The sequence below is a fragment of the Salmo salar genome, chromosome 01 (genome assembly GCF_965601325.2).
Source record: "Salmo salar chromosome 01, fSalSal1, whole genome shotgun sequence".
Taxonomy (NCBI): Eukaryota; Metazoa; Chordata; class Actinopteri; order Salmoniformes; family Salmonidae; genus Salmo; species Salmo salar.
Window position 1 is genome coordinate 140,575,069 of NC_138291.1, and position 25,555 is coordinate 140,600,623.

General features: G+C 43.7%; 1 protein-coding gene across 1 annotated transcript; it reads left to right on the forward strand.

Moving 5' to 3' along the window:
• The first annotated feature begins 2,401 nt into the window (after positions 1 to 2,401).
• LOC106562392 (kinesin-like protein KIF2A) lies at positions 2,402 to 24,817 on the forward strand. Its single transcript, XM_014127259.3, has 20 exons — positions 2,402 to 2,599; positions 4,930 to 5,024; positions 6,123 to 6,251; positions 6,388 to 6,442; positions 7,150 to 7,281; positions 7,772 to 7,872; positions 12,129 to 12,224; positions 12,350 to 12,407; positions 12,583 to 12,745; positions 12,979 to 13,069; positions 13,226 to 13,289; positions 13,403 to 13,494; positions 13,710 to 13,852; positions 14,049 to 14,364; positions 16,998 to 17,065; positions 17,302 to 17,433; positions 19,075 to 19,219; positions 20,109 to 20,210; positions 22,102 to 22,237; positions 22,626 to 24,817. Exons 1-20 carry the CDS (start codon positions 2,536 to 2,538, stop codon positions 22,709 to 22,711), a joined length of 2,268 nt encoding a protein of 755 aa, XP_013982734.1. The 5' UTR covers positions 2,402 to 2,535; the 3' UTR covers positions 22,712 to 24,817.
• The last annotated feature ends 738 nt before the right edge of the window (positions 24,818 to 25,555 follow it).

Genomic DNA, 25,555 nt, shown 5'->3' on the forward strand with positions numbered 1-25,555 from the left:
AAACGGGGGAAATATGCATACTGTAAAACAATTTTCCACTACCATGTTAGAGTGGCTAATGCTATTTCCTAATGCCACTTCCTGATGTTGCGCCCCATGTTTAGCCAGGGGTAAACAACCAGCTGCTGTAACCTGATTGGCTGGACGCGGTGTGCAACATCCGGAAGTTGTCTGAAAATCCGAGAATGTCGGTGGAAATTGTTTTATTAAAACAGTACGCATATTTCCCCTGTTGTTTTTCGGCGGCACGCCATTAAAGCTAGATATGGAGGACACCGATGCCTTTGCAGCCTGAAGGAAGGATGTTTTATGTACAGACCGGTCGAATGTATTAGCAGCGTGCCCAGATGATAGTGGAGATTCATTGCGCCCACTATAGCGGCTGACCAGGCTACTTAATGACATAGTTGTGGTAGTTTTTTTGCTTACGCTACAATGTGATTCTTTGTAGCCCCTCATACGGAGAAACAATGGTGCATTCTGAGACCATGTGTGCAATGATGACTGCATCACTGATTGAGATGCAGACACACTGTTCCTCCCAGGCAGCTATTGAGAGGCACACAATATGGATCTAGAATACATATTTTTCAGACATTGAAGTTAGATTAATTGTAGGTTCTGAATGAAAGCTGAAAAGACATAATTTACAGATGTTGAAAATACGTCTTGTTTTGGTAATTGATTCTATGGCCAAATTTCAACTGCACATACATGTAAGCATTATGTCACACTATTTTTTTTATCCATTTAATATAGGACAGAGAGGCCAAGTACAGATTGCAAAATATAATATTTATTATTGCTGTTATCTCACATACACTTATGTTAGCTTTTTCAAAAGCTTCAAAACTGGCAGCGATGATGTTCAAAGTAGTCCAATTTACAGAATAAACCAACAGACCACTTCAACTACAATAATGTTCTCAGTAACGGTTACAGAAATGTTTCACAAGTTTGAACAGCACAGTACGGCACAGTTCAGTACAGTGGAGCACAGTAAAGTACATTACAGGACAGTAGAGTTTTATTCACTAGAGTAGAGTATAGTAGAGTACATTAGTCAAGTTTAATTCAGTAGAGTACAGTAGACTACAGCAGAGTTTAATTCAGTACAGTATAGTTTAATTCAGTAGAGTACAGTACAGTTTAGTTCAGTAGAGTACATTATACTGTACTGAACTATACTTTTCTTTACTGTACTCAACTGTGCTCTACTACATTGTGCTGTACTATACTCTATTTGTATTTTCTTTACTGGACTGTAATGTAATGTACTCTGCTGTGCTCTACTGTACTGTGATGACTAGACTGCGCAGCCGGCTAGCCTGTACTGTGCTGTCCAAACTTGTGAAACATAGATGTCTATGATTGGTTCCGGTCTGGACCAAGAATCAACATCCATGGATGTTGAAATCAAGGCCGGTCCGGACTGCACCAAAAATAGACGTTGTGTCGGTCCGTGCTTAGTGGGTCTTCTGGATTTGGTTTTCAGAACAATAAAGTGCAGGTGAACACAAGAGGAGGAGATTAAAGGCCCAGTGCAGTAACAATTATGTTTCCTGTGTTTTATTTCATACTGTACAACAGCTGATGAAACTAACACTGTAAAAGTGTGAACATGTTTTATCAATGCCCTTTCCTGATAGTTGCTGGTTGAAAATACAATCTACAATCTTGATGGTTAAAAATACAATTTTCTAATCAGCAGGTTTGCATGGGCAGGAGTTTCGGCTTTCTATGGTGACATCACCAGGCGGTAAATTGGTTAATAGACCAATACAAAGAGAGTTCTAAACCTCTCTGCCAATAACAGCTAGTTTTCAGTTTTCCCCTCCCAACTCAGACTACTCCCAGACAGTCTTAGCAAAATTCTTGCTTAGAAATCGTTTTTTGCTAAAAAGCTATTTTTGCCAATTTTAATGGAAATCTATTACAGTAAGGTACTTAATTATTACCAAGAAATTATTTGATATAGATTTTTTTTAAAACGGCTGCATTGGGCCTTTAACATTTAAATCAAAACAGAGCATTTAACCATGTGTTGACCATTTTTTTATTTACTTAAAATGTATGAATTATTATCATATTTATGAATGCATATAATAATTTTTCGAATTATAAACATTTATAATAAAACATGTTATACTTATCGACTATTAATTACTCAATCATTGCTTATAAATCGTGAATTAAACGCATTTATGGAATTAGTCCCGATAAGCCTCTTATTTTGCAATGAACACATTTAAGCGTTCTGCTTTTTCACCCAAATGCACATCAACAGAAAATCGAATAAATATAGAAATTGTAGCTAGCTAGAAGACTAAGCAAAAATAAAATCCAACTCGCTTCTTGGATGCGTCTCCACTCTGATGGAGCGAGGTAGTCTTTGCGCATGCGCACTGCTTCCCTCTATCCTCCTGACCTCCTCCCGGTTTCTCTTTTCTGCGGCGCGACTTGGTCCCCCTTAAAATTAAACAAATACACACCCCATACTACAGCCATCACACACACATACTACACACATGAGGGATGGCCGTCGCTGTCTTCGGAAAGATCCTCATCGGCATTTACGTGGAAATCAAACGGAGTGATGGTAAGACAGAGAGATATCTCTCTCTCCTCGTCCGCTAGCTAGCTAGATAAAGATGCTTTTTTTTCATTGAGGCGCTGTCGCGTTAGCTACATCATCTTTGTTGGTTCAAGGCAGCGCCTAGCCAGTCAGGCAGGGTGCTGAGTTGGATACCTAGCCTAGCAATGGCTTAGAGATCTGTGCACGGTACTAGACCCATTCTCATCCTACTGTCATAGTCCCTGTCTGACATAGCGGCAGTCAATGAAATCGGTTATTATTACCTTGAATGACGGAGCTATAGCCAGCTAGTTGTAGCCTTTACTCAATTACTGGGTGAAGCTAGCCGGCAGGCTAACAGGGATTAATGATTTATATTGGCAAGGATGCATCCACCTGTGCGGTTATAGGCCGTGCTGGCTGCCTGGTAATGATATAGGATTCAGCCGTATATATCGTTTAGCGAACTGTCTTAATGGGAATAGTCACAGAAGACCGTTCAGCTCTGAACCAGAATCTGGGTTTACAGGAGACGTTGAATATGGCGATTCTCCTTTAAGCCTAGCCCTTGATCATAGCTCTTGAGTTACATTATGTTACACGTACTACAGTGCCTTCAGAAAGTATTCATACTCCTTCATTTTTCCACATTTTGAAGCATTACAAAGTGGGATTAAAATTGATTTAGTTAAGATTTTTTTTCTTCCAACAATCTAAACAGAATAATCTGTAATGTCAAAATGGAATAAAAATTCCAACATTTGTGAAAAAATATGAAAACAATTAAACACTAATATATCTTGATTAGATAAGTATTCAACCCCCTGAGTCAATCAATATATGTTAGAATCACAATTACAGCTGTGAGTCTTTCTGGGTAAATCCACACCTGGATTGTGCAACATTTGCCCATGATTCTTTTCAAAATTCTTCAAGCTCTGTCTAATTGGTTGTTGATCATTGCTAGACAACCATTTTCAGTTCATAGATTTTTAAACTGATTTAAGTGAAGACTGTAACTCTGCCACTCAGGAACATTCACTGTCTTCATGGGAAGCAACTCCAGTGTAGATTTGGCCTTGTGTTTTAGGATATTGTCCTGCTGAAAGATCTCCCAGTGTCTGGTGGAAAGCAGACTGAACCAGGTTTTCCTCTAGGATTTTCCCTGTGCTTAGCTCCATTGTGTTTCTTTTTTATCCTGAGAAAACTCCAGTCCTTAACAATTACAAGCTTACCCATAACATGATGCAGCCACCACTATGTTTGAAAATATGGAGAGTGGTACTCAGTAATGTGTTGTATTGGATTTGGCCAAAATATAGCACTTTGTATTCAGGACAAAAAGTGTATTGATTTGCCACATTTCCTGCAGTATTACTTTGGTGCTTTGTTGCAAACAGGATGCATGTTTTGGAATATTTGTATTCTGTTCAGGTTTCCTTCTTTTCACTCTGTCAATTAGGTTAGTATTGTTGAGTAACTACAATGTTGTTAATCCATTATCAGTTTTCCCCTATTTCCTGTCATGTGTAATTGCGGGCTATTCTTTGGGTGCTGAAATCCATCGTTTTTGATAAAAACTTCTATTTTATGTGACGTCGGAAGGCCAGTTCTCCCACACTAGTCGCCGCTCAACCCCATCGTAAATTGTTGAGTTTTAGTCGGCTAGCCACTGACTGACAATAGCCTACTAGCTACTTCTTTACGTAGTAGTCCTTGCTAGTCTAAAGTGAATAGTGTTCGGTTGCTATTTATTTCATTCTCGTCTGCTCTACCTCCAGGGAAGGACTAGCAAAAGACACACGCTTAGTGATTCTGCAGCAATGAACCTGTCTTGTTTGATTTAATTAAATGATCTGCTCAAACAACTGTGTGACTGTATTTTTTAATGCTTGTAGTAGTTTGGGCTCATCCATAACAGAAGAGCTATAGCTATTTAGAATGACACATGTAGAAACATTATGGAAACAAACCATTTTGCATGTACAGTAACATATCAAAATGCCTTGAAGCAGTCAAATGTTGACATGCATGTGCAGCTTTTTTAAATGTCAACCAATCAGGTCCAGGGTTATTGACACATCTGTTACTGAAGGCCTCTGCCCGTACTGGCCAATTTTGGCTGGTCTCATCGCCATCCTCTTTGGTCAGTGTGATCTAGTGTGTCGTGGTCATTGGCTGAATTTCAATAGCCGGAGTGTATGACTGTATGAGTCTACAACTGTTTTCTCCCATCTATGGCAGCCAGGACAAATCCATCATGTCATGTGGTCACAAATCCATCATGTCATGGTTCTCTAACCTGTAGGAGTCTACACTGAAGCTGGTATATGTTTATAACATGTTTCCTGCAGGTCGAATCCACCAGGCAATGGTCACATCACTGAATGAAGACAACGAGAGTGTCACGGTGGAATGGATAGAGAATGGAGATACGAAAGGGAAAGAGGTAGTGTGTGTGTGTGTGTGTGTGTGTGTGTGTGTGTGTGTGTGTGTGTGTGTGTGTGTGTGTGTGTGTGTGTGTGTGTGTGTGTGTGTGTGTGTGTGTGTGTGTGTGTGAATCGGTGTGTCGGTGTGTGTGTGTGTGTGTATTAATCGGTGTGTGTGTGTTAATCGGTCATGTTTGACCCCCTATCAGCTTGTACCAGATGGGGCGTTGAAAGTTTTAGGACACAAAGCAAATCGGCTTTACTACGGATGCCTTTAAGTAGTTTGTGTGTGTGTGTGTGTGTGTGTGTGTGTGTGTGTGTGTTTGTGCGTGCGTGTGTGCCCCCCTTCAGGATTACACGTTTTAACATGGTAGCCTATTTCACTTCTTAAATGTCACTGGTAAATTGTTAATCAATCTCACTGCACATGTTTGACATTCTTGTCTTTTCCTGAGTTAAGAGATGACTTTATTATTATTTGTCTTCTGTTTTTTTTTCTCACCCAACCCCTCCGATATACACTGAGTGGACAAAACATTAGGAACACCTGCACTTTCCATGACATAGACTGACCAGGTGAATCAAGGTGAAAGCTATGATCCCTTATTGATGTGACTTCTTAAATCCACTTCAATCAGTGTAGATTAAAGGGAAGAGACCGGTCAAATAAGTATTTTTAAGCCATGAGACATGGATTGTGTATGTGTGCCATTCAGAGGGTGAATGGCACACCTTTGAACAGGGTATGGTAGTAGGTGCCAGGCGCATTGGTTTGAGTGTGGGAAGAACTGCAACACTGCTGAGTTTTTCACATTCAACAGTTCCCCGTGTGTATCAAGAATGGTCCACCACCCAAAGGGCACCCATCCAACTTGACACAACTGTGGGAAGCATTGGAGTCAACATGGGCCAGCATCTCTGTGGAACACTTTCGACACCTTGTAGAGTCCATGCCCCGACAAATTGAGGCTGTTCTGAGGGCAAAGGGGGATGTAAACTCAATATTAGGAAGGTGTTCCTAATGTTTTGTACACTCAGTGTGTATATACATACACACATTAGGTTGGAGAGGCTGGAACAGAGTTTTAACATGTATGTTGCACCTTCTTCCCATGCAGATTGACCTGGAGAGCATATTTGCTCTGAACCCAGATGTGGCCCCTGAAGAGGAGGCAGTACAGAGTCCTGAGACCCCCCCTCCTGCCACCTCTATTGCCTCTGCTGCCAAACAAATCAAGCCACCCAAGGTCATTCTCTCTTACTGTGCTGTGGCCAAAAGCCATACGTCTGTACAGTATACTTTAATCATGGGAAAGTGTTAGCTATTTTCATGTGTCCCGTTTGCGTCTTTACATTCATATGGTATTATTTTGTCTCTTGTAGAACCGACGGACAATAGCACCCCCCAAGACTGAAACCCCAGCAAGAGAAAACAGAGGCAAGACGGCTTCAACAGAACTTTGATCGGCGAGCCTCCTCACGTTCCTGAGCAAAGACGAGACTTTAGAAGTCTGTCAACGCGAGACTACGTCGGTGTCCCAAATGGCACCCTATTCCCTTTATGGTGCACTGCGTTTCAACAGGGCCCATAGGGCTCTGGTCAACAGCAGTGCACTATATAGGGAATAGGGTGCCATTTTGGGTTTAACCAGGCTGCCACATAACGTCCTACTGACCCACTGTACCATGAGAGTAATAGATCTCTATTTCTGTTTCAATAGAAGCAACAGGTGTGCCATCTGTGAATACGTGGTGAAAATACCCCTCAGGCACTGTGATATCTGGAGGGAGAGAGACAGAGACAGAGAGATCAATAGAGAGATAAAGAGAGACGAGAGAGGAAGAGCGAGACCGTGGTATCTGTAGAGAGAGAGAGAGATCTGTAGCAACAGTCTAAAATAGATAAATACACAGATAGAAAGTAGAGAGAGGGTCTGGGGAGAGATAGCATATTAATGTCAAGATCATTTACTGACAATCACCTGAGGATGACAGGTATAAGACTGTCATTACTACTATTCTGAATTTAAAAAGCCATCAGTAAGAAGATGAGATGCCCGAAGACAAAATGTCATGTAGTAAATGTAAATGTACTAAAGAAAATGTACGTGCATGACGAAAATGTCCTGTATGTTGTGTCTCCAGCTGCAGCGGTGGGGACTACGCGGGCCAGACCCAGTCAGATACAGCACCAGCAGAGCCAACCAGAACCACCCCCACCTGCACCACTCACAGCCCTACAGACACAGCAGATGACACTACAACAGCAGCAGAACGGTAATACACACACACACACACACACACACTGCAGCTTTGTATCGCTAAATAGTCCTGGTTATTGTTAAATACATTTGCCATGTTAACAACTAGACGTTTTTGTTGCTGTTTGTTGTAAATCTCCGATTGGAGCTTTCTGCTGTGATGAGATGTGATGTTGAGTCTGGTGGGTTATGATGATGGGACACATGACCAGTGATCTAATGTTCCCAGGCAGACAGACACAGATAGGCCTATTAGTCCAGCTGTACTGCTGAGAGAATAGAGAGGCAGCCAGAGAATAGCTCTTTCACTGAGCTGAGCTGCTCTCTATTCCGGGGGGGGGGGTTATTATGAGCTTATTGAATGTGTTGCTTAGCGCTCATGGTTTTATCCTTGTGTGTTTGCTTTGAAGTATATTGAAAAGGGACAGTAGAAATGAAAATGGACCACTATTGTACATTTATGCTAGATTTTGATAATTGTGTTTTCCTACCCTGTACGGGTTCAGCGCGGCGGAAATCCAACTGTGTGAAGGAGGTGGAGAAACTGCAGGAGAAACGAGAGAGAAGGCGGCTGCAACAACAGGAGCTGAGAGAGAAGAAGGCACAGGTAGGGTCACAGTTTGCTCACCCACAACCGCCCGACTACTGAATATGGGATAAATTATAAATCTGATGCCTGCACCCAACCCTAACCCGCTAATATAGAAAATGCCTGTAGGCTAGCAGAGACGGTGGAACAATCTTTTGACATGGGGCGAAACATTTTCTTTTGCCTGATTTACAGTGCCTTGCAAAAGTATTCATCCCCCCTTGGCATTTTTCCTATTTTGTTGCATTACAACCTGTAAATTAAATGGATTTTTATTTTTATTTCATGTAATGGACATACAAAAAATGGTCCAAATTGGTGAAGTGAAATTTAAAAATTGGTGCATGCATATGTATTCACCCCCTTTGGTATGAAGCCCCTAAATAAGATCTGGTGCAACCAATTACCTTCAGAAGTCACATAATTAGTTAAATAAAGTCCACCTGTGTGCAATCTAAGTGTCATATGATCTGTCACATGATCTCAGTATATATACGCCTGTTCTGAAAGGCCCTAGAGTCTGCAACACCACCAAGCAAGGGGCACCACCAAGCAAGCGACACCATGAAGACCAAGGAGCTCTCCAAACAGGTCAGGGACAAAGTTATGGAGAAGTACAGATCAATGTTGGGTTATAAAAAAATATCTGAAACTTTGAACATTCCACGGAGCACCATTAAATCCATTATTAAAAAATGTTAAGAATATGGCACCACAACAAACCTGCCAAGAGAGGGCCTCCCACCAAAACTCACGGACCAGGCAAGGAGGGTATTAATCAGAGAGGCAACAAAGAGACCAAAGATAACCCTGAAGGAGCTGCATAGCTCCACAGCGGAGATTGGAGTATCTGTCCATATGACCACTTTAAGCCATACACTCCACAGAGCTGGGCTTTACGGAAGAGTGGCCAGAAAAAAGCCATTGCCTAAAGAGAAAAATAAGCAAACACGTTTGGTGTTCTCCAAAAGGCATGAGGGAGACTCCCCAAACACATGGAAGAAGGTACTCTGGTCAGATGAGATTAAAATTGAGCTTTTTGACCATCAAGGAAACGCAATGTCTAGCGCAAACCCAACACCTCTCATCACCCTGAAAACACCATCACCACAGTGAAGCATGGCGGTGGCAGCATCATGCTGTGGGGATGTTTTTCATTGGCAGGGACTGGGAAACTGGTCAGAATTGAAGGACCGATGGATGGCGCTAAATACAGGAAAAGTCTTGAGGGAAACCTGTTTCAGTCTTCCAGAGATTTGAGACTGGTGATGGAGGTTTACCTTCCAGCAGGACAATGACCCTAAGCATACTGCTAAAGCAACACTCGAGTGGTTTAAGGGGAAACATTTGAATGGCCTAGTCAAAGCCCAGACCTCAATCCAATTGAGAATCTGTGGTATGACTTAAAGATTGCTGTACACCAGTGGAACCCATCCAACTTGAAGGAGCTGGAGCAGTTTTGCCTAGAATAATGGCCAAAAATCCCAGTGGCTAGATGTGCCAAGCTTATAGAGACGTACCCCAAGAGACTTACAGCAGTAATTGCTGCAAAAGGTGGCTCTACAAAGTATTGACTTTGGTGGGGTGAATAGTTATGCATGCTGAAGTTTTCTGTTTTTTTGTGTTATTTCTTGTTTGTTTCACAATAAAAAATATTTTGCATCTTCAAAGTGGTAGGCATGTTGTGTAAATCAAATGATACAACCCCCCCCCAAAATCAATTTTAATTCCAGGTTGTAAGGCAACAAAATAGGAAAAATGCCAAGGGGGGTGAATACTTTCGCAAGCCACTGTAGGTACACTACATGACCAAAAGTATGTGGACATTGCTCGTCGAACATCTCATTCCAGAATCATGGGCATTCATATGGAGTTGGACCCCCTTTGCTGCTATGACAGCCTCCACTCTTCTTGGAAGGCTTTCCACTAGATATTGGAACATTGCTGCTGGAACTTACTTCCATTCAGCCACAAGAGCATTACTGAGTTCGGGCACTGATGTTGGGCGATTAGGCCTGGCTTGCAGTCGGCATTCCAATTCATCCCATAGGTTGTTGATGTCAGGGTTCTGTGCAGGCCAGTGAAGTTCTTCCACACCAACAAACCATTTCTGTATGGACCTCGCTTTGTGCACGGGGGCTGAGGAAAGGGCCTTCCCCAAACTGTTGCCACAAAGTTGGAAGCACAGAAACGTCTAGAACGTCATTGTATGCTATAGCGTTAAGATTTCCCTTCACTGGAACTAAGGGGCCTAGCCCGAACCATGAAAAACAGCCCCAGACCATTATTCCTCCTCCACCAAACTTTACAGTTGGCGCTATGCATTGGGGCAGGTAGCGTTCTCCTGCCATCCGACAAACCAAGATCCATCCGTCGGACTGCCAGATGGTGAAGCGTGATTCATCACTCCAGAGAACACGTTTCCACTGCTCCAGAGTCCAGTGGTGGCAAGCTTTACACCATCCAGCTGATGCTTGGCATTGGCATTGCGGATGGTGATCTTAGGCTTGTGTGCGGCCATGGAAACCATTTCATGAACCTCGGGACGAACAGTTCTTGTGCTGATGTTGCTTCCAGAGGCAGTTTGGAACTCGGTAATGAGTGTTGAAACCGAGGACAGACAATTTTTACGCGCTTCAGCACTTGTCGGTCCCGTTCTGTGAGCTTGTGTGGCCTACCAATTTGCGGCTCAGTCGTTGTTGCTCCTGGACATTTCCACTTCACAGTAACAGCACTCACAGTTGACCAGGGCAGCTCTAGCATGGCAGAAATTTGACAAACTGACTTGTTAGATAGCTGTCATCCTATGACGGTGCCACTTTGAAAGTCTCTGAGCTTTTCAGGAAGGCCATTCTACTGCCAATGTTTGTCTATGGAGATTGCATGACTGTGTGCTCGATTTTATACACCTGTCAGTAACAGGTGTGGCTGAAATAGCCGAATCCACTCATTTGAAGGGGTTTTATAAATATTGTGTATGTTTCTGCTTATAATTTCCGACATTTTGGTAGGCTATTTGTTAGTTAACTTGTCTATAATTAGAAACATGCAGATTCTCTTCTGTCCTTATATGTTGCCCTAGAAGACAAAAATAAACCCTTGCTCACCAGAATAATATCATACATCGATGGAATGAATGCTTCAATTTAGTTGACATCGGTAACATTTTCTCTGTCATTTCGGCTTTTTCGTGGAGCAAAGACGTTTAGTGACCGGGATAAAATGCTAAAAAAATTAAAATAAAAAAACGGTAATTTCCAAATGACATCATGTTTCTGATAAGATTTCAGTTCGGCTTGGATGCATATTTTATGTGGTTGAAATACTATCAGCTTTTATTATGCTGATAAAGATAGCACCTCTACAGACAATTTGTAAGTCGCTCTGGATAAGAGCGTCTGCTAAATGACGTAAATGTAAATGTACAGACGGTATCTAACTGCACATTTGCATTCTCTCAAGATGCTGAAAGAAATAAATCACGTAAATAAATCAGAAATAAATCATCTCCTGTTCCCGGGTCATAATGTGGCCTACATTTGGTGTATCATTTTACTGCAAGAAATGCTTGATTCTGAAGGAGTTAATATTAAGGCTATGTGAGAGGTTATAGATCTACAGTCAGTGTCCAGATTTCACTTTCCATTTAACCCATCTGAACAGTAGGCTAAGTTCCCTTGACGTGCCATAGGCCCATTTGAAGTCCCTGTCTTGTGACTATGGCGCCTCACAATCATCACTGCTATCATCCTCTTTTACCACTTCACCAAATCTTTCCCAAACATTACTTTTCTGGCCCTCCCTTCTCTTTATTTTCAACTCTTCATTTCGTAGCTTTTTTCCTAGAGTGTCCTTTCTCCTCCGTAGTTGACGTTAACTTTTTCTGTGTGTTCCCAAAAGCATTTGGTTTTTGGAGTGTAGGCTATTTGGCGCATGTACAGTTAGGCCCTAAAGCTTAGGCTTACTCACTAATACCAGATAGCTTAAAATAATGAAAGAAAATCCTCAATGTAGCTTATAGGTATAAATTGCACCATTTATGGATTTTTTTTATGCATTGTTTTTTCTTTATTCAACACGCCCTTCCTCCACACAATATATCCGCGGGGACTGCGGTAACCCACGCATCATTAACACACACACACACACACACACACACACACACACACACACACACACACACACACACACACACACACACACACACACACACACACACACACACACACACACACACACACACACACACTGTTGACTGTGTCGTTCTCTCCCAGGAGGTAGATGTAACTGTGCCTAACTATGAGATCATGTGTATGATCAGAGACTTCAGAGCCAGTCTGGACTACAGGCCTCTAACCACCGCTGATCTGGTATGTTTATATCTATATCTGTCTGCTAAACTGGTTAGGCGCAGGTCTATTTTCATAGAGTGGTGACACGTCTTCATTGGCCACTAACTAAATCCCGTCTTGTATGACATTGTTTCAACTTTCAGATCGATGAGGAGCACAGGATATGTGTGTGTGTACGAGCACGGCCCCTCAATAAAAAAGGTACAAATTTCATAAATCGATCGCAGGCACACCAAATTTCGGTTACATGGTCTTTTACATGCAGAGGTTTAGCAGCAGCATAAGCATCGCATTCCTCACACATTCTCATGGAAACATGATTTATGTTTCAAAATGTTGCAGTGGGTTATTCAGAACTCTCCCCCCCCCCCTCCAGAGTTGACTATGAAGGACCTGGATGTGATCACCATCCCCAGTAAGGACGTGGTGATGGTCCATGAGCCCAAGCAGAAGGTGGACCTGACCAGGTACCTGGAGAACCAGACCTTCCGCTTCGATTACGCCTTTGACGACAGCGCCGACAATGACATGGTCTACCGGTAAGTTTCCCTTCTCAACTCCCAAGAGGTAATAGCGTCTGGTGCGGAGTTACGTTTTTCAAGAACAAAAATGATCACGATATGTGTCTGTGTGTCAAAACTCCCATTGACATAACACGGTTTATTTGAAAGTGTGAGATCAAAGTTTTATATTGTAATTTAGAGTATCTTTACTGTGATTTGGGTGAACTATCTTTTCAAGTCAACCGTCCCCAACCGTCCCCTGTCCCCAGGTTCACCGCCCGACCACTGGTGGAGACCATCTTTGAGAGGGGAATGGCCACCTGCTTCGCCTACGGACAGACAGGAAGTGGGAAAACGCATGTGAGTGGCACCGATGATGAACACTTCCCGCGCGTGTCGGCTAACACTTGAACGCTAACTTGATAATGCTGTATGCTAGCAAGCGCTAGCTAGGCTTTCTTTTTTTTGGGCACATTGCCTTCGTTTGGGAGATAAGCTCATCCCGTTCCCTTTCAGACTATGGGAGGAGACTTCTCTGGGAAGAACCAGGACTGCTCTAAAGGGATCTACGCACTGGCTGGTACGAACACTACACCATGTCTCTCTCTCTCTCTCTCTTAGTTCAAAACGTGCTCTTTCTGCGTATTTGCGTGAAGCTGTGTCTCTTCAGTGAAGCCCTTTCTCTCTTTGCAGCGAGAGACGTGTTTCTCATGCTGAAGAAGCCAAACTACAAGAAGTTGGACCTCAATGTCTACGCCACCTTCTTTGAGATCTACAGTGGGAAGGCAAGTGGAGTCGCCACAATACATGCATCTTCAAACCCCCTATATTGAACCGTAAAGCCTGGAGGGTGGCTGTGTCGACTGTGTTTATATGACCGTGTTTGTGGTTGTGGTTCTGTACGTGTTTGACCTGCTGAACCGTAAAGCCAAACGGCGTGGGCTGAAGGACGTTTGTGGTTATGTTAACCTGGCCGCGTGGTTGTGTTGTGGTTCTCTAGGTGTTTGACCTGCTGAACCGGAAAGCCAAGCTGAGGGTGCTGGAGGATGGGAAGCAGCAGGTGCAGGTGGTGGGGCTGCAGGAGAGGGACGTCAAATGTACTGAAGACGTCCTCAAACTCATAGAGGTTGGAAACAGCTGCAGGTAAAACCACAGAGGGCGAGTAGGAGGGAGGGCTGGAGTGGGATGGTTTAATTGACTGGTGTTAACTTATTTTAAAGATCTGATATGGATGTTATTCCTGCCAGTCATTTCCTGCTGCTTACTCTCCCTCCCTCCCCCTCTCTATCATCTCTCGCACCTTCTCCTCTTCCACCCTCCATCTCTCCCTCTCTCCCAGGACGTCAGGTCAGACCTCGGCCAACGCCCACTCGTCCCGTAGCCACGCTGTGTTCCAGATCATTCTGAGGCGGCGAGGGAAGATGCACGGCAAGTTCTCGCTGATCGACCTGGCGGGGAACGAGAGGGGGGCCGACACGTCCAGCGCAGACCGCCAGACTCGCCTGGAGGGGGCCGAGATCAACAAGAGCCTGCTGGCGCTCAAGGAGTGTATCAGAGCCCTGGGTCGGAACAAGCCCCACACCCCGTTCAGAGCCAGCAAGCTGACCCAGGTTCTCAGAGACTCCTTCATCGGGGAGAATTCCAGGACCTGCATGGTGAGATAATACTGTACATACATCTCCTTTAAAGTGACGATCAGCAGTTGAAACAATAACAAAACGTTTTCCCCGCCCCGTTTCGCTAAAAAGCTGAGGGATGGGGCTGGAGAAATGTAACCACTCTAAAATGAATAGACGGCTCTATGGATGCAAGGACTGACCATCCATGATATCAAAATTATAGTTTTAACCATGTTTTGAGGTTATACAGTGTGTAACGTCTGTTGTAGAGAGGGGACCAAAGCGCATCGTGTTGAGTGCTCATAATTACTTTTTTTTTAAACACAGAACACTAAAGAAAATAACAAAAGCGAAAACGATCAGCTCACAGTTCTGTCAGGAACATAGACTAAACAGAATACAACTACCCACAAACACAGGTGGAAAAAAACCCTACTTAAATATGATCTCCAATTAGAGACAACGAGGACCAGCTGCCTCTAATTGGAGATCATCCCAAAAAACAACAACATAGAAATAGAAAACTAGAACTAAACATAGATATAGAAAACATAGAAAAAAAAACACAAAACACCCCCTGTCACGCCCTGACCAACTCTACCATAGAAAATAACATCTTACTATGGTCAGGACGGACCCAAAGGTGCAGACTCCGAATGCTACTACTAAACAAAAACAAAAAAGGGAGGGTAGGGTGGGTAATTACTATTTATGGCGGCTCTAGTGCAGTCCACATAAGCTTATCCTCCAGCATAGGAGGCGGCTCCAGTTCGGGGCGTAACCCCCGCTCCACCCGCTGATCCCTCTGCTTTAGTACTACCGGACCGTGAATCGTCGAAGGAACCGGACTGTAGATCATCGCTGAAGACTCTGGGCTGCAGGCCGTCGCTGAAGACTCCGGGCTGGGGAGCGTCGCTGGAGGCTCCGGGCTGGGGAGCGTCGCTGGAGGCTCCGGGCTGGGGAGCGTCGCTGGAGGCTTCGGACTGGGGAGCGTCGCTGGAGGCTCCGTGCCATGGATCATCACTACAGGTTCCGCGCCATGGATCGTCACTGGAGGCTTTGTGCCATGGATCATCACTGGAGGCTCCGGGCCATGGATCATCTCTACAGGCGCCGGTCCATGGATCATCCCTACAGGCTTCTTGCCATGGATCATCCCTACAGGCTTCTTGCCATGGATTATCTCTGGAGGCTTCGTGCCATGGATCATCCCTACAGGCTCCGGGCCATGGATCATCCCTACAGGCTCCGGGCCATGGATCATCACTGGAGACTTCGTGCCATGGATCATCTCTACAGGCTTCGGACCATAGAACATCACTGGAGGCTTCTTCCGTGGAGCTGGAATAGGTCTCACCGGACTAGGGAACATCGCTGGGAGTTCTGGACTAGGGAACGTCGCTGGAGGCCGGGTGCGCAGAGCAAGCACAGGGTATACTGGGCCGTGGAGGCGTACTGGAGGTCTGGAGCTTATGGCTGGCACAACCTGTCCTGGCTGGATAACCCCCGTAGCCCGGCAAGCGCAGGGCGTTGTAACAGGTCGCACAGGTTTGTGTTGGCGAACTGGGGGTACCGTGCGTAGAGCTGGCGCAGGATAACCTGGGCCGAAGAGACGCACCAGAGACCAGGAACGCTGAGCAGGCACACTCCTTCCTGGCTGAATGCCAACTCTAGCACAGCAACTGTGGGAAGCTTGCACCGAGCGCACCGGGCTGTAGCTGCGCACTGGCGACACAGTGCGCATCCCCGCATAACATGGTGCTTGCTCGATCACTCGCCCCCCACGGTAAGCACGGGGAGTTGGCTCAAGTCTCCAACCTGACTCTGCCAATCTCCCCGTGTGCCCCCCAAAAATGTTTTTTTGGGGCTGTCTCTCGCACTTGCCTCGTGGTTGGTACAGCGCCTCATAATAACGCCGCTCCGCTTTTGCTGCCTCTATCTCCTCTTGCGGACGGCGATACTCCCCAGGCTGACTCCAGGGTCCTTTTCCGTCCAGAATTTATTCCCAGGTCCATTCCTTTCCACGCTGCTTGGTCCTTTTGTGGTGGGTAGTTCTGTAACGTCTGTCGTAGAGAGGGGACCAAAGCGCAGCGTGTTGAGTGCTCATAATGACTTTTTACACTAAAGAAAATAACAAAAGCGAAAACGATCAGCTCACAGTTCTGTCAGGAACATAGACTAAACAGAATACAACTACCCACAAACACAGGTGGAAAAAAACCCTACTTAAATATGATCTCCAATTCGAGACAACGAGGACCAGCTGCCTCTAATTGGAGATCATCCCAAAAAACAACAACATAGAAATAGAAAACTAGAACTAAACATAGATATAGAAAACATAGGGGGAAAAAAACACAAAACACCCCCTGTCACGCCCTGACCAACTCTACCATAGAAAATAACATCTTACTATGGTCAGGACGTGACACAGTGTTTGTTTACATTTACTTTGTTTAGAGTAAAACAAGCTTATATTTTGGGTTCTGCTGGGGTACTAAACTCGTGAAGTTATATTATTCATAACTATATATATGGATGTAGCTACAGCAGATTGTCCCTTCAACACTTCCTGGTCTTCACAACTGCCTGGTTCGATGTGTATTTATTAAGCACCAACGATTATGATGATTTTCTAACAATGTAGTAACTGTTATTTCCCCCCACAGATTGCCACTATATCTCCTGGAATGGCTTCCTGTGAAAACACTCTAAACACTCTGAGATACGCCAACAGGTGAGACCACGCTAACTAACTGTCTACATCTCACCAACGACTAATTACTAAGACTGTTGGTTGATAAGGGAGAAGTTTAATTCAAGTTGTCATTGCAGAATGACCTTCCCCCTCTATCTCGTCTCACTCCCCCTTCTTGATACGAGACAAATCATTTACCCTCTAATGTATGATCAGACCTTATCCTGACTGGATCTTCTCCGTCGCTTTGTGTGTGTCTCTCTCCCCCTCCCCAGAGTGAAGGAGTTTGGGATCAGCCCATCAGACATCCCCTTCTCCCAGCAGCAGGGTGGTGGAGGGGGGAGTCGTGCTGAGCTCTCCCCCACTAATACCTACGAGTACGATGACTTTCCCACCTCTCCCACCAGGTCTCTCCTCTCTACTAATCTCTTACCTACCGTACTTACTTCATCTTCTTTGTTCCTATGTTTGTGATCTCCACTAGCTCACATACAAACCCATCCTCTGTTCTGCCTCTCATTCGACTCCAGTGAGAGGTTACTCCTAACCGCAGATCTAGGATCAGATGAACTGTAACCTTATAATAACTATAAAGCCAGTCAGGCCATAAAGAAAATATCGCTCTGATCCTGGACCAGGTGTTAGGGGTAACTTTTACCTACTCCTTTATTCCTTTATTTTTTACTCCTAAGTACCTCTTTCCATTGACTTAAGTGTTGCTAATGTCTGGTTACCATAATAGTAAGGGATGGCTACAAACCTGCACGGCCTCATGTTTTTCAACTTGTTTCCGTTTTTTCATTTATATAATTTATTTAACCTGCACTGATATAATTTATTTAAAGGTCCCGAACAGTCATTCTGATTCCCATGTAAAATAGCCTTTTGAGTGACTAAAATATCACCCATAATATTTTTTTGTGAATAGAAATGCTTCAAATTGTAGAACATTTTCTTTTTTTCTCATGGCTAATTACCAGGAAGTTTGAAAAGACAGGCTAAGTGGACGGGGAGCTAATATTCATGAGCTCGCCTTGACTGACAGCTCTTTGAAACACCTCTGTCAAGCAACTTGGATGCAGTGAGCAGTTTAGCAGTAAAATCATCTCAAGAAAACTTGGTGATACACAAAGCTGCTCAAACGACATTGAATTTGCATCAATGATTTAATCATTGCATCAATGATTTTTATACATCTCCTTTTTGGCATGTATCTTGTGATATGGTTCACAGCAGCACTGACGGATGTGTTAAATTGACAACTGAGCCAGAGTTTTGAACGACCCCCCCTTTTGTTCCATGCTGGCTGAATACCTAGCTAGCCAGTAACTAGCTAATACCAGACCTATATATAAGTACCTTTGCCATAGATGAATAGGGTAAACTTTTAATTATGTTTGCTGACAACCTACAGATTTTGACACCAGTTGAGTAGCTATCTAGCTATATAAATCACACCCCTCTTAAAATACGCCTTCTCCGATGTTGGTTACAAGGCGGTACTTATTTAAATTAGATAAGAGAATATCATGTTACCATTGGTGTATTAAAATGAGAGTTAGGGTGATGTCACCCTAAACCCTTATTAATCCCGCCTCCTGAATCCAAGTGTTTGACACATGGGAGGGGACCAGTAACTTTATGATCAAACTTTATCAATGTAGAAGCAACAGTCCTGTTTCACACTTTGATCTGATTTTATTAAAATATCATGCATTTCATGAAAAACATGATTTTGACTGTTCATGACCTTTAACCTTCAGTTTCAGTTTGTCATTGCTGAATTGTGGCATGCTTGTATGTTTCACTCTTTCATACATTCATTTCAGAAGTATTTTTTTTTGTTTTTCATGTTTTTCTTTCCCAGCTTGTCCTTCACACTCCTGCCTAAGAATGTCTCCATTCGTTCCCATTGGTTCATTGACTGTTTTAACCAATCAAAAAGGTCAGATCATGTGGTCAGGGAAAACTACTAATGTGTGTGCGTACATGTGTGTTCTTGCGTGCCTGTGTGTGTGTCTGTGTGTGGTGTTTGTGTGCATCGACAGGGTGAAGGAGCTGACGGTGGACCCAGGGGTGATGATGGAGGGGCGGGGAGGACACAGCGTCACCCAGCTGGAGGTCCTGGAGGCTCAGTGGGGGGTCGGCAGCTCCCCTCAGAGGGATGACCTCAAACTGCTCTGTGAACAAAACGTAAGAAAACACACACACACACCTACTGTCCAGTTACCCCTGTACAGTGCCTTCCACTAATATTGGCACCCTTGGCAAATATGAGCAAAACGGCCTGTGAAAAAAATGTCTTTGCTGTTTATCCTCTTGGTCTTTCATTCAAAATTTTCATAAAAATCTAACCTTTAAATATTTTTCTCCGCATCATATGTGCCACAATTATAAACACCCCTTAGAAATTCTTATGAGTAAAATGTTACGTTTTTAAGTTCACCTGAGTGATTAGGAACACTTAAGTGGTAAGCCATGACTTGTTTCACTGGGGTATAAATATGAGGTGACACACAGGCCAAGTTCCCATAGTCATCCATCACTATGGGAAAGAACCGAGAATACAGTAATGATGTGCGACAAAAGGTTGTTTAGCTGCACAAATCAGGAAATGGCTATAAGAAAATAGCTTAACAGTTGAAACTGCCCATTTCCACTATTAGGGCAATAATTAAGATGTTTAATGCAGCTGGAGATGTTAACAATCTGCCTGGAAGAGGACGTGTGTCTATATTGACCCCACGCACAGTGAGGAGGATGGTTTAAGTGGCCCAAAAAAACTCCAAGCATCACAGCTGGAGAATTTTTTTCATAGTCCGTTTTGCTCATATTTACCAAGGGTATATTAGTGGAGGGCACTGTATATACTGGCTTATACACTGATTTACTGTCAAATAAAAAGTGTGTGGTTCTTCAGAGTATTAGAATGAGTTGATAGTACAGTATAAAAAATGTTCTCTCATCTCTATTTCTTCTCTTTCTTTTTATCCTTCTCTCTCACCCCCCCCCCCCCCCCCCCCCCTCTCTCTCCCCTCCCTCCGTTGGCGTCTCTCTCTCTCTCTCCCCTCCTCCTCTCCAGGAAGAGGAGGTGTCCCCCCAGCTCTTTACCTTTCATGAGGCTGTGTCTCAGCTGGTGGAGATGGAGGAACAGGTGCTGGAAGACCACCGAGCTGTGTTTCAGGTACACACACACATATAGTTCAGAGTAGGGCTGCACAATGATTCAAATTGCCATCGAAATTGCACTTTTAACATGTGCAAAATCCATATCGCAAGGGATCCATATTGCATGCAAAATTTTGAAACGCCATTCAGCCACGTAATGTTCGTTTTTATAGTTTATTCCGTCTGTTGTCTCCTGTCTGCTCTTGTGGCTGTTTCCCACACACAACAAGCCTTGCAACATGTCACTCGATCAGCACAGTTCCTTCTCCTTGCTGTTAGATTCACTATAAGTTTTCATGCTGTTTTGTTAGGTCAAATGCAGTCAACAGATTGTTCCAAACAAGAACGATACTTCTTTACACTTCGCTTCTTAATAAATTCAGCAAAAAAAGAATCATCCTCTCACTGTCAACTGCGTTTATTTTCAGCAAACATAACAAGATTCAACAACTGAGACATAAACTGAACAAGTTCCACAGACATGTGACTAACAGAAATTGGATAATGTGTCCCTGAACAAAGGGGGGGTCAAAATCAAAAGTAACAGTCAGTATCTGGTGTGGCCACCAGCTGCATTAAGTACTGCAGTGCATCTCCTCCTCATGGACTGCACCAGATTTGCCAGTTCTTGCTGTGAGATGTTACCCCACTCTTCCACCAAGGCACCTGCAAGTTCCCGGACATTTCTGGGGGGAATGGCCCTAGCCCTCACCCTCCGATCCAACAGGTCCCAGACGTGCTCAATGGGATTGAGATCCGGGCTCTTCGCTGGCCATGGCAGAACACTGGCATTCCTGTCTTGCAGGAAATCACGCACAGAACGAGCAGTATGGCTGGTGGCATTGTCATGCTGGAGGGTCATGTCAGGATGAGCCTGCAGGAAGGGTACCACATGAGGGAGGAGGATGTCTTCCCTGTAACGCACAGTGTTGAGATTGCCTGCAATGACGACAAGCTCAGTCCGATGATGCTGTGACCCTCCACCTCCAAATCGATCACGCTCCAGAGTACAGGCCTCGGTGTAACGATCATTCCTTTGACGATAAACGCGAATCCGAACATCACCCCTGGTGAGAAAAAACCGCGACTCGTCAGTGAAGAGCACTTTTTGCCAGTCCTGTCTGGTCCAGCGACAGTGGGTTTGTACCGATAGGCGACGTTGTTGCCGGTGATGTCTGGTGAGGACCTCCCTTACAACAGGCCAACAAGGCTTCAGTCCAGCCTCTCTCAGCGTATTGCGGACAGTCTGAGCACTGATGGAGGGATTGTGCCGTTCCTGGTGTAACTCGGGCAGTTGTTGTTGCCATCCTGTACCTGTCCCGCAGGTGTGATGTTCGGATGTACCAAACATCACACTACTCATCTGCGAGGACGATCAGCTGTCTGTCCTGTCTCTCTGTAGCACTGTCTTAGGCGTCTCACAGTACGGACATTGACATTTATTGCCCTGGCCACATCTGCAGTCCTCATGCCTCCTTGCAGCATGCCTAAGGCACGTTCACGCAGATGAGCAGGGACCCTGGTCATCTTTCTTTTGGTGTTTTTCAGAGTCAGTAGAAAGGCCTCTTTAGTGTCCTAAGTTTTCATAACTGTGACCTTAATTGCCTAACATCTGTAAGCTGTTAGTGTCTTAACGACCGTTCCACAGGTGCATGTTCATTAATTGTTTATGGTTCATTGAACAAGCATGGGAAACAGTGTTTAAACCCTTTACAATGAAGATCTGTGAAGTCGTTTGGATTTTCATGAATTATCTTTGAAAGACAAGGTCCTGAAAAAGGGATGTTTCTTGTTTTGCTGAGTTTAGAAATTAGTTCAGAGTAGGCGTTTCATTCTCTTGTGTGTGTTCCCGTCTGTGTCCGGTGTGTTTCATTCTCTGTGTGTGTTCCCGTCTGTGTCCGGTGCAGGAGTCTATCCGCTGGCTGGAGGATGAGAAGGTTCTGTTGGAGATGACAGAGGAAGTGGACTACGACGTAGACTCCTACGCCACGCAGCTAGAACAGATCCTGGATCAGAAGATAGACATCCTCATTGAGCTCAGAGGTAATGTGGGATTCTAATAACCGATTCTAGATCGGAACTAAGCAATCATTAAATGAATTGTGATTCATGTCATGTTAATTGGAAGTAAGAAACAAGATGACATTTCATAGCATATGTTACTGATTATATCTAAGCCTCTACCTTCTCTTCCTTTCCATCCTCCCTCCTTTCCTCCCCTCCCCCTCTCCCCCCTCCTCCTCCTCTCTCTCCCCCCTCCTCTCCTCCCCCCTCCTCTCCTCCCCTCTCTCCTCCCTCCTTTCCTCCCCTCCCCTCCTTTCCTCCCCTCCCCTCTCTCCTCCCTCCTTTCCTCCCCTCCCTCTTCCCTCCCTCTTCCCTCCTTTTCTCCCGTCTCTCTTCCCTTCTTTCTTTCCCGCTCCCTTCCTCTCAGACAAAGTGAAGGGTTTCCGTTCTACGCTCCAGGAAGAGGAGCAGGCGAGCAAACAGATCAACCCCAAGAGGCCTCGCGCTCTTTAGACACACACATTCAAACACACACATGTACGTACACACGTCACTAATCTCAACACTTAACTGGAATCCTCTGACATTAAGGCAACTTGAGACTGTCATAAGCATGACATAACTGATGTCCTTAGCCATGGTCCCTAAAAGATGGTCGGGGCCCATTCCGGTACTGGGTTGTGGATATCTAAATGTGGGTTGTGGCCTAAAGCATTGTTTCATTTGTCCAGAGAGGCATATTGACATTTAAAAGGCATTAAAAGAAATAGGGGTCACAGCACAAAACATCTGGAAACAACTGTTGTACAAGCAAATTATTTAGACATTTGTTTAGACCTAAATAAGATCCATGCTATGATGTATTTTATGATTGAAGGATCATGAGGTGTTGCCCTATTCTCTATGTACAGGCTCTCATTGCTGCTTGTAAATATCTTCCATCCATCTATCCATCCATCCATTTATCCATCTGTTAAACCGAGGGCAGATTCTCTCTTCTTTCCATGTATGTACATGGGTAATGTATCTATGTGGTGAAACAACTATTGACCGATTTTCATTTAAACAAAGAAAAGGGGGAAGGATTTCTTTTATGCACCTTTTTATAAGACAAACTGTAAGATATGATCGATTTTACCTCCAGACAATTTTAAGAATCAAAACAACGTATTTATTTAGTACCGTATTCAATCATGCTCCTGGAGAGTTTTAGTGTGTGCAGGCTTTCTTTCCAGCACAGCACTAACACACCTGACTCAACAAATCAACAAGACCGTGATCAGCTGAATTAGATGTGTTAGTGCTAGGTTGGGGCAAAAGCCTGCACAAACTGTATTCAACTCTCCAGGACCAAGAGCAACAAACACTGATTTAGTAGGAAATACATTTCTGACCACCTGTTCTGATCATGTAGCCTATATAGGTTGAGGAAGTGATAATGTGTTGGACTGGGAACCAACCAGATGCATGCATACACAAACCAGCTGTGATTGTACTTTATTGGAGTTGTTGAATACTCGTTTCTGTTTGGCTTGAAGGGCATTCTAGAGCGTGCATTATTTCCCTATAACACAGGGCATATCAGCACGGTAGAATTCAATGGCTATAGTTCATTCTTACGTGCTCGATGTTTGAGCTGCTTTTGAAAGCAAAAGTCGAATTGAAAACATTATTGGCATTGTTGAATTACATTTCCATAATAGCAAGCTAGGACTGATGGTTTGGTCTAGGGTTTGGTTAGCTAAACTAGCAAGTCTGTTTGTTTGGTTACCAAGGCAACTACTGTAGCTATCTAGTAAACTTGCTAGCTACTTCAGTGGATGTTGAACAAATTTCTAAAAGCAAATTAACACATTTCTAGCGGCAAATGTGTTAAATTATAACCATTGTATGAAAGGGATAATAAACTCGGGCTCCAAGCGTTCTCTGGAAAATAATGCAACTCCGTGGAAGGTCAGTTCCACTCCGCTAGCGCGTTATTTTTCCATAGAGCGCATAGCCCCTTGTTGATTAGCCCTTACATAAACCTACTGTACCCTCGTGTGTCTACTGTATATAAATGCACTACTCTTTAGGACCTTCTCCAACAGTGTTTTCCCAACCATTTCTTAGGCAAGGCGTGCAACCCTTCACATCTAAAAAGACGGGTTGAAATGTTCAGTGGCTTCAACCTTCTGATGTTGTTTTTGAGGGACATTGTGCCTCCCCTAAGAATATTGGGGAAACACTGTCTTACAAATGCTTCTAATGACTAGCTTGTATAAAACTGCTGTATGTGTTACTTGCTAGGATAAATATTTATATGTACCAACCTGCCTCTTAACAAGCCCAGTCGCAGTTGTCTGTCCGTTCTGTTTACAAGGCAATCAATGTGCTATTAAGTGAAGAAATACTCTCGTACTATGAATCTTGTAATAAGTTTATCTTTTCTCCCCCCATCCCATTTTAAAGTCCTTTATCAAGGGGAATATGGAGGTACAGATGTATAATGATGAAAAGGACTGAGTTTGGACCTAGCTGCTGCGGTGTAACTAGAACTTGACTACGGTACCTTATGATAATTGATGTGTGCATCAGATGTAACTGCCTGGCTTAAAGAATAAAGAACCACCTGACTGACTGGACCTTCTGCTGTATGTGTTCTGACAAGAATTATTCAGATGTTGACATCCTTACAGACCACAATCTCCAGTCACAACAATTGTGTGTATTTTTTGGGGTGGTAGGCTAACTTTATTTTAACATATACAGTGCCTATAGAATGTCTACACCTTGGAACTTTTTTTTCACATTTTGGTGCTTTACAAAGTGGGATTGAAATAGATTTAATTGTATTTTTTTTGGTCATTGATCTACACAATACTCCATAATGTCAAAGTGACATTTTTTTTAAACAGTTTTACAAATTAATACGAATTAAATAACTAAAATATAGTTGTTGCATAAGTATTCACCCTCTTTGTTTAGGCAAACCTAAATTAGTTCAGAAGTAAAATAACCCACATAAGTTATATGGTCTCACTCTGTAAAATAATACGGGTTGACATGATTTCTGAATTACTACCCCTTCATCTGTCCCCCATACATAAACTCAGCAAAAAAAGAAACGTCCTCACTGTCAACTGCGTTTAGTTTCAGCAAACTTAATATGTGTAAATATTTGTATCAACATAACAAGATTCAACAACTGAGACAAACTGAACAAGTTCCACAGACATGTGACTAACAGAAATGTAATAATGTGTCCCTGAACAAAGGGACGTTTCTTTTTTTGCTGAGTTTACAATATAAACTCAGCAAAAAAGGAAACGGCACTTTTTCAGGACCCTGTCTTTCAAAGATAATTCGTAAAAATCC

Coding starts and splice junctions, on each gene's coding strand:
- LOC106562392 (XM_014127259.3), top strand. CDS start 2,536: ATGGCCGTCGCTGTCTTCGGAAAGATCCTCATCGGCATTTACGTGGAA. Junction 5,025..6,122: donor GAGATACGAAAGGGAAAGAG/GTAGTGTGTGTG, acceptor CTTCCCATGCAG/ATTGACCTGGAGAGCATATT. Junction 6,252..6,387: donor AACAAATCAAGCCACCCAAG/GTCATTCTCTCT, acceptor TGTCTCTTGTAG/AACCGACGGACAATAGCACC.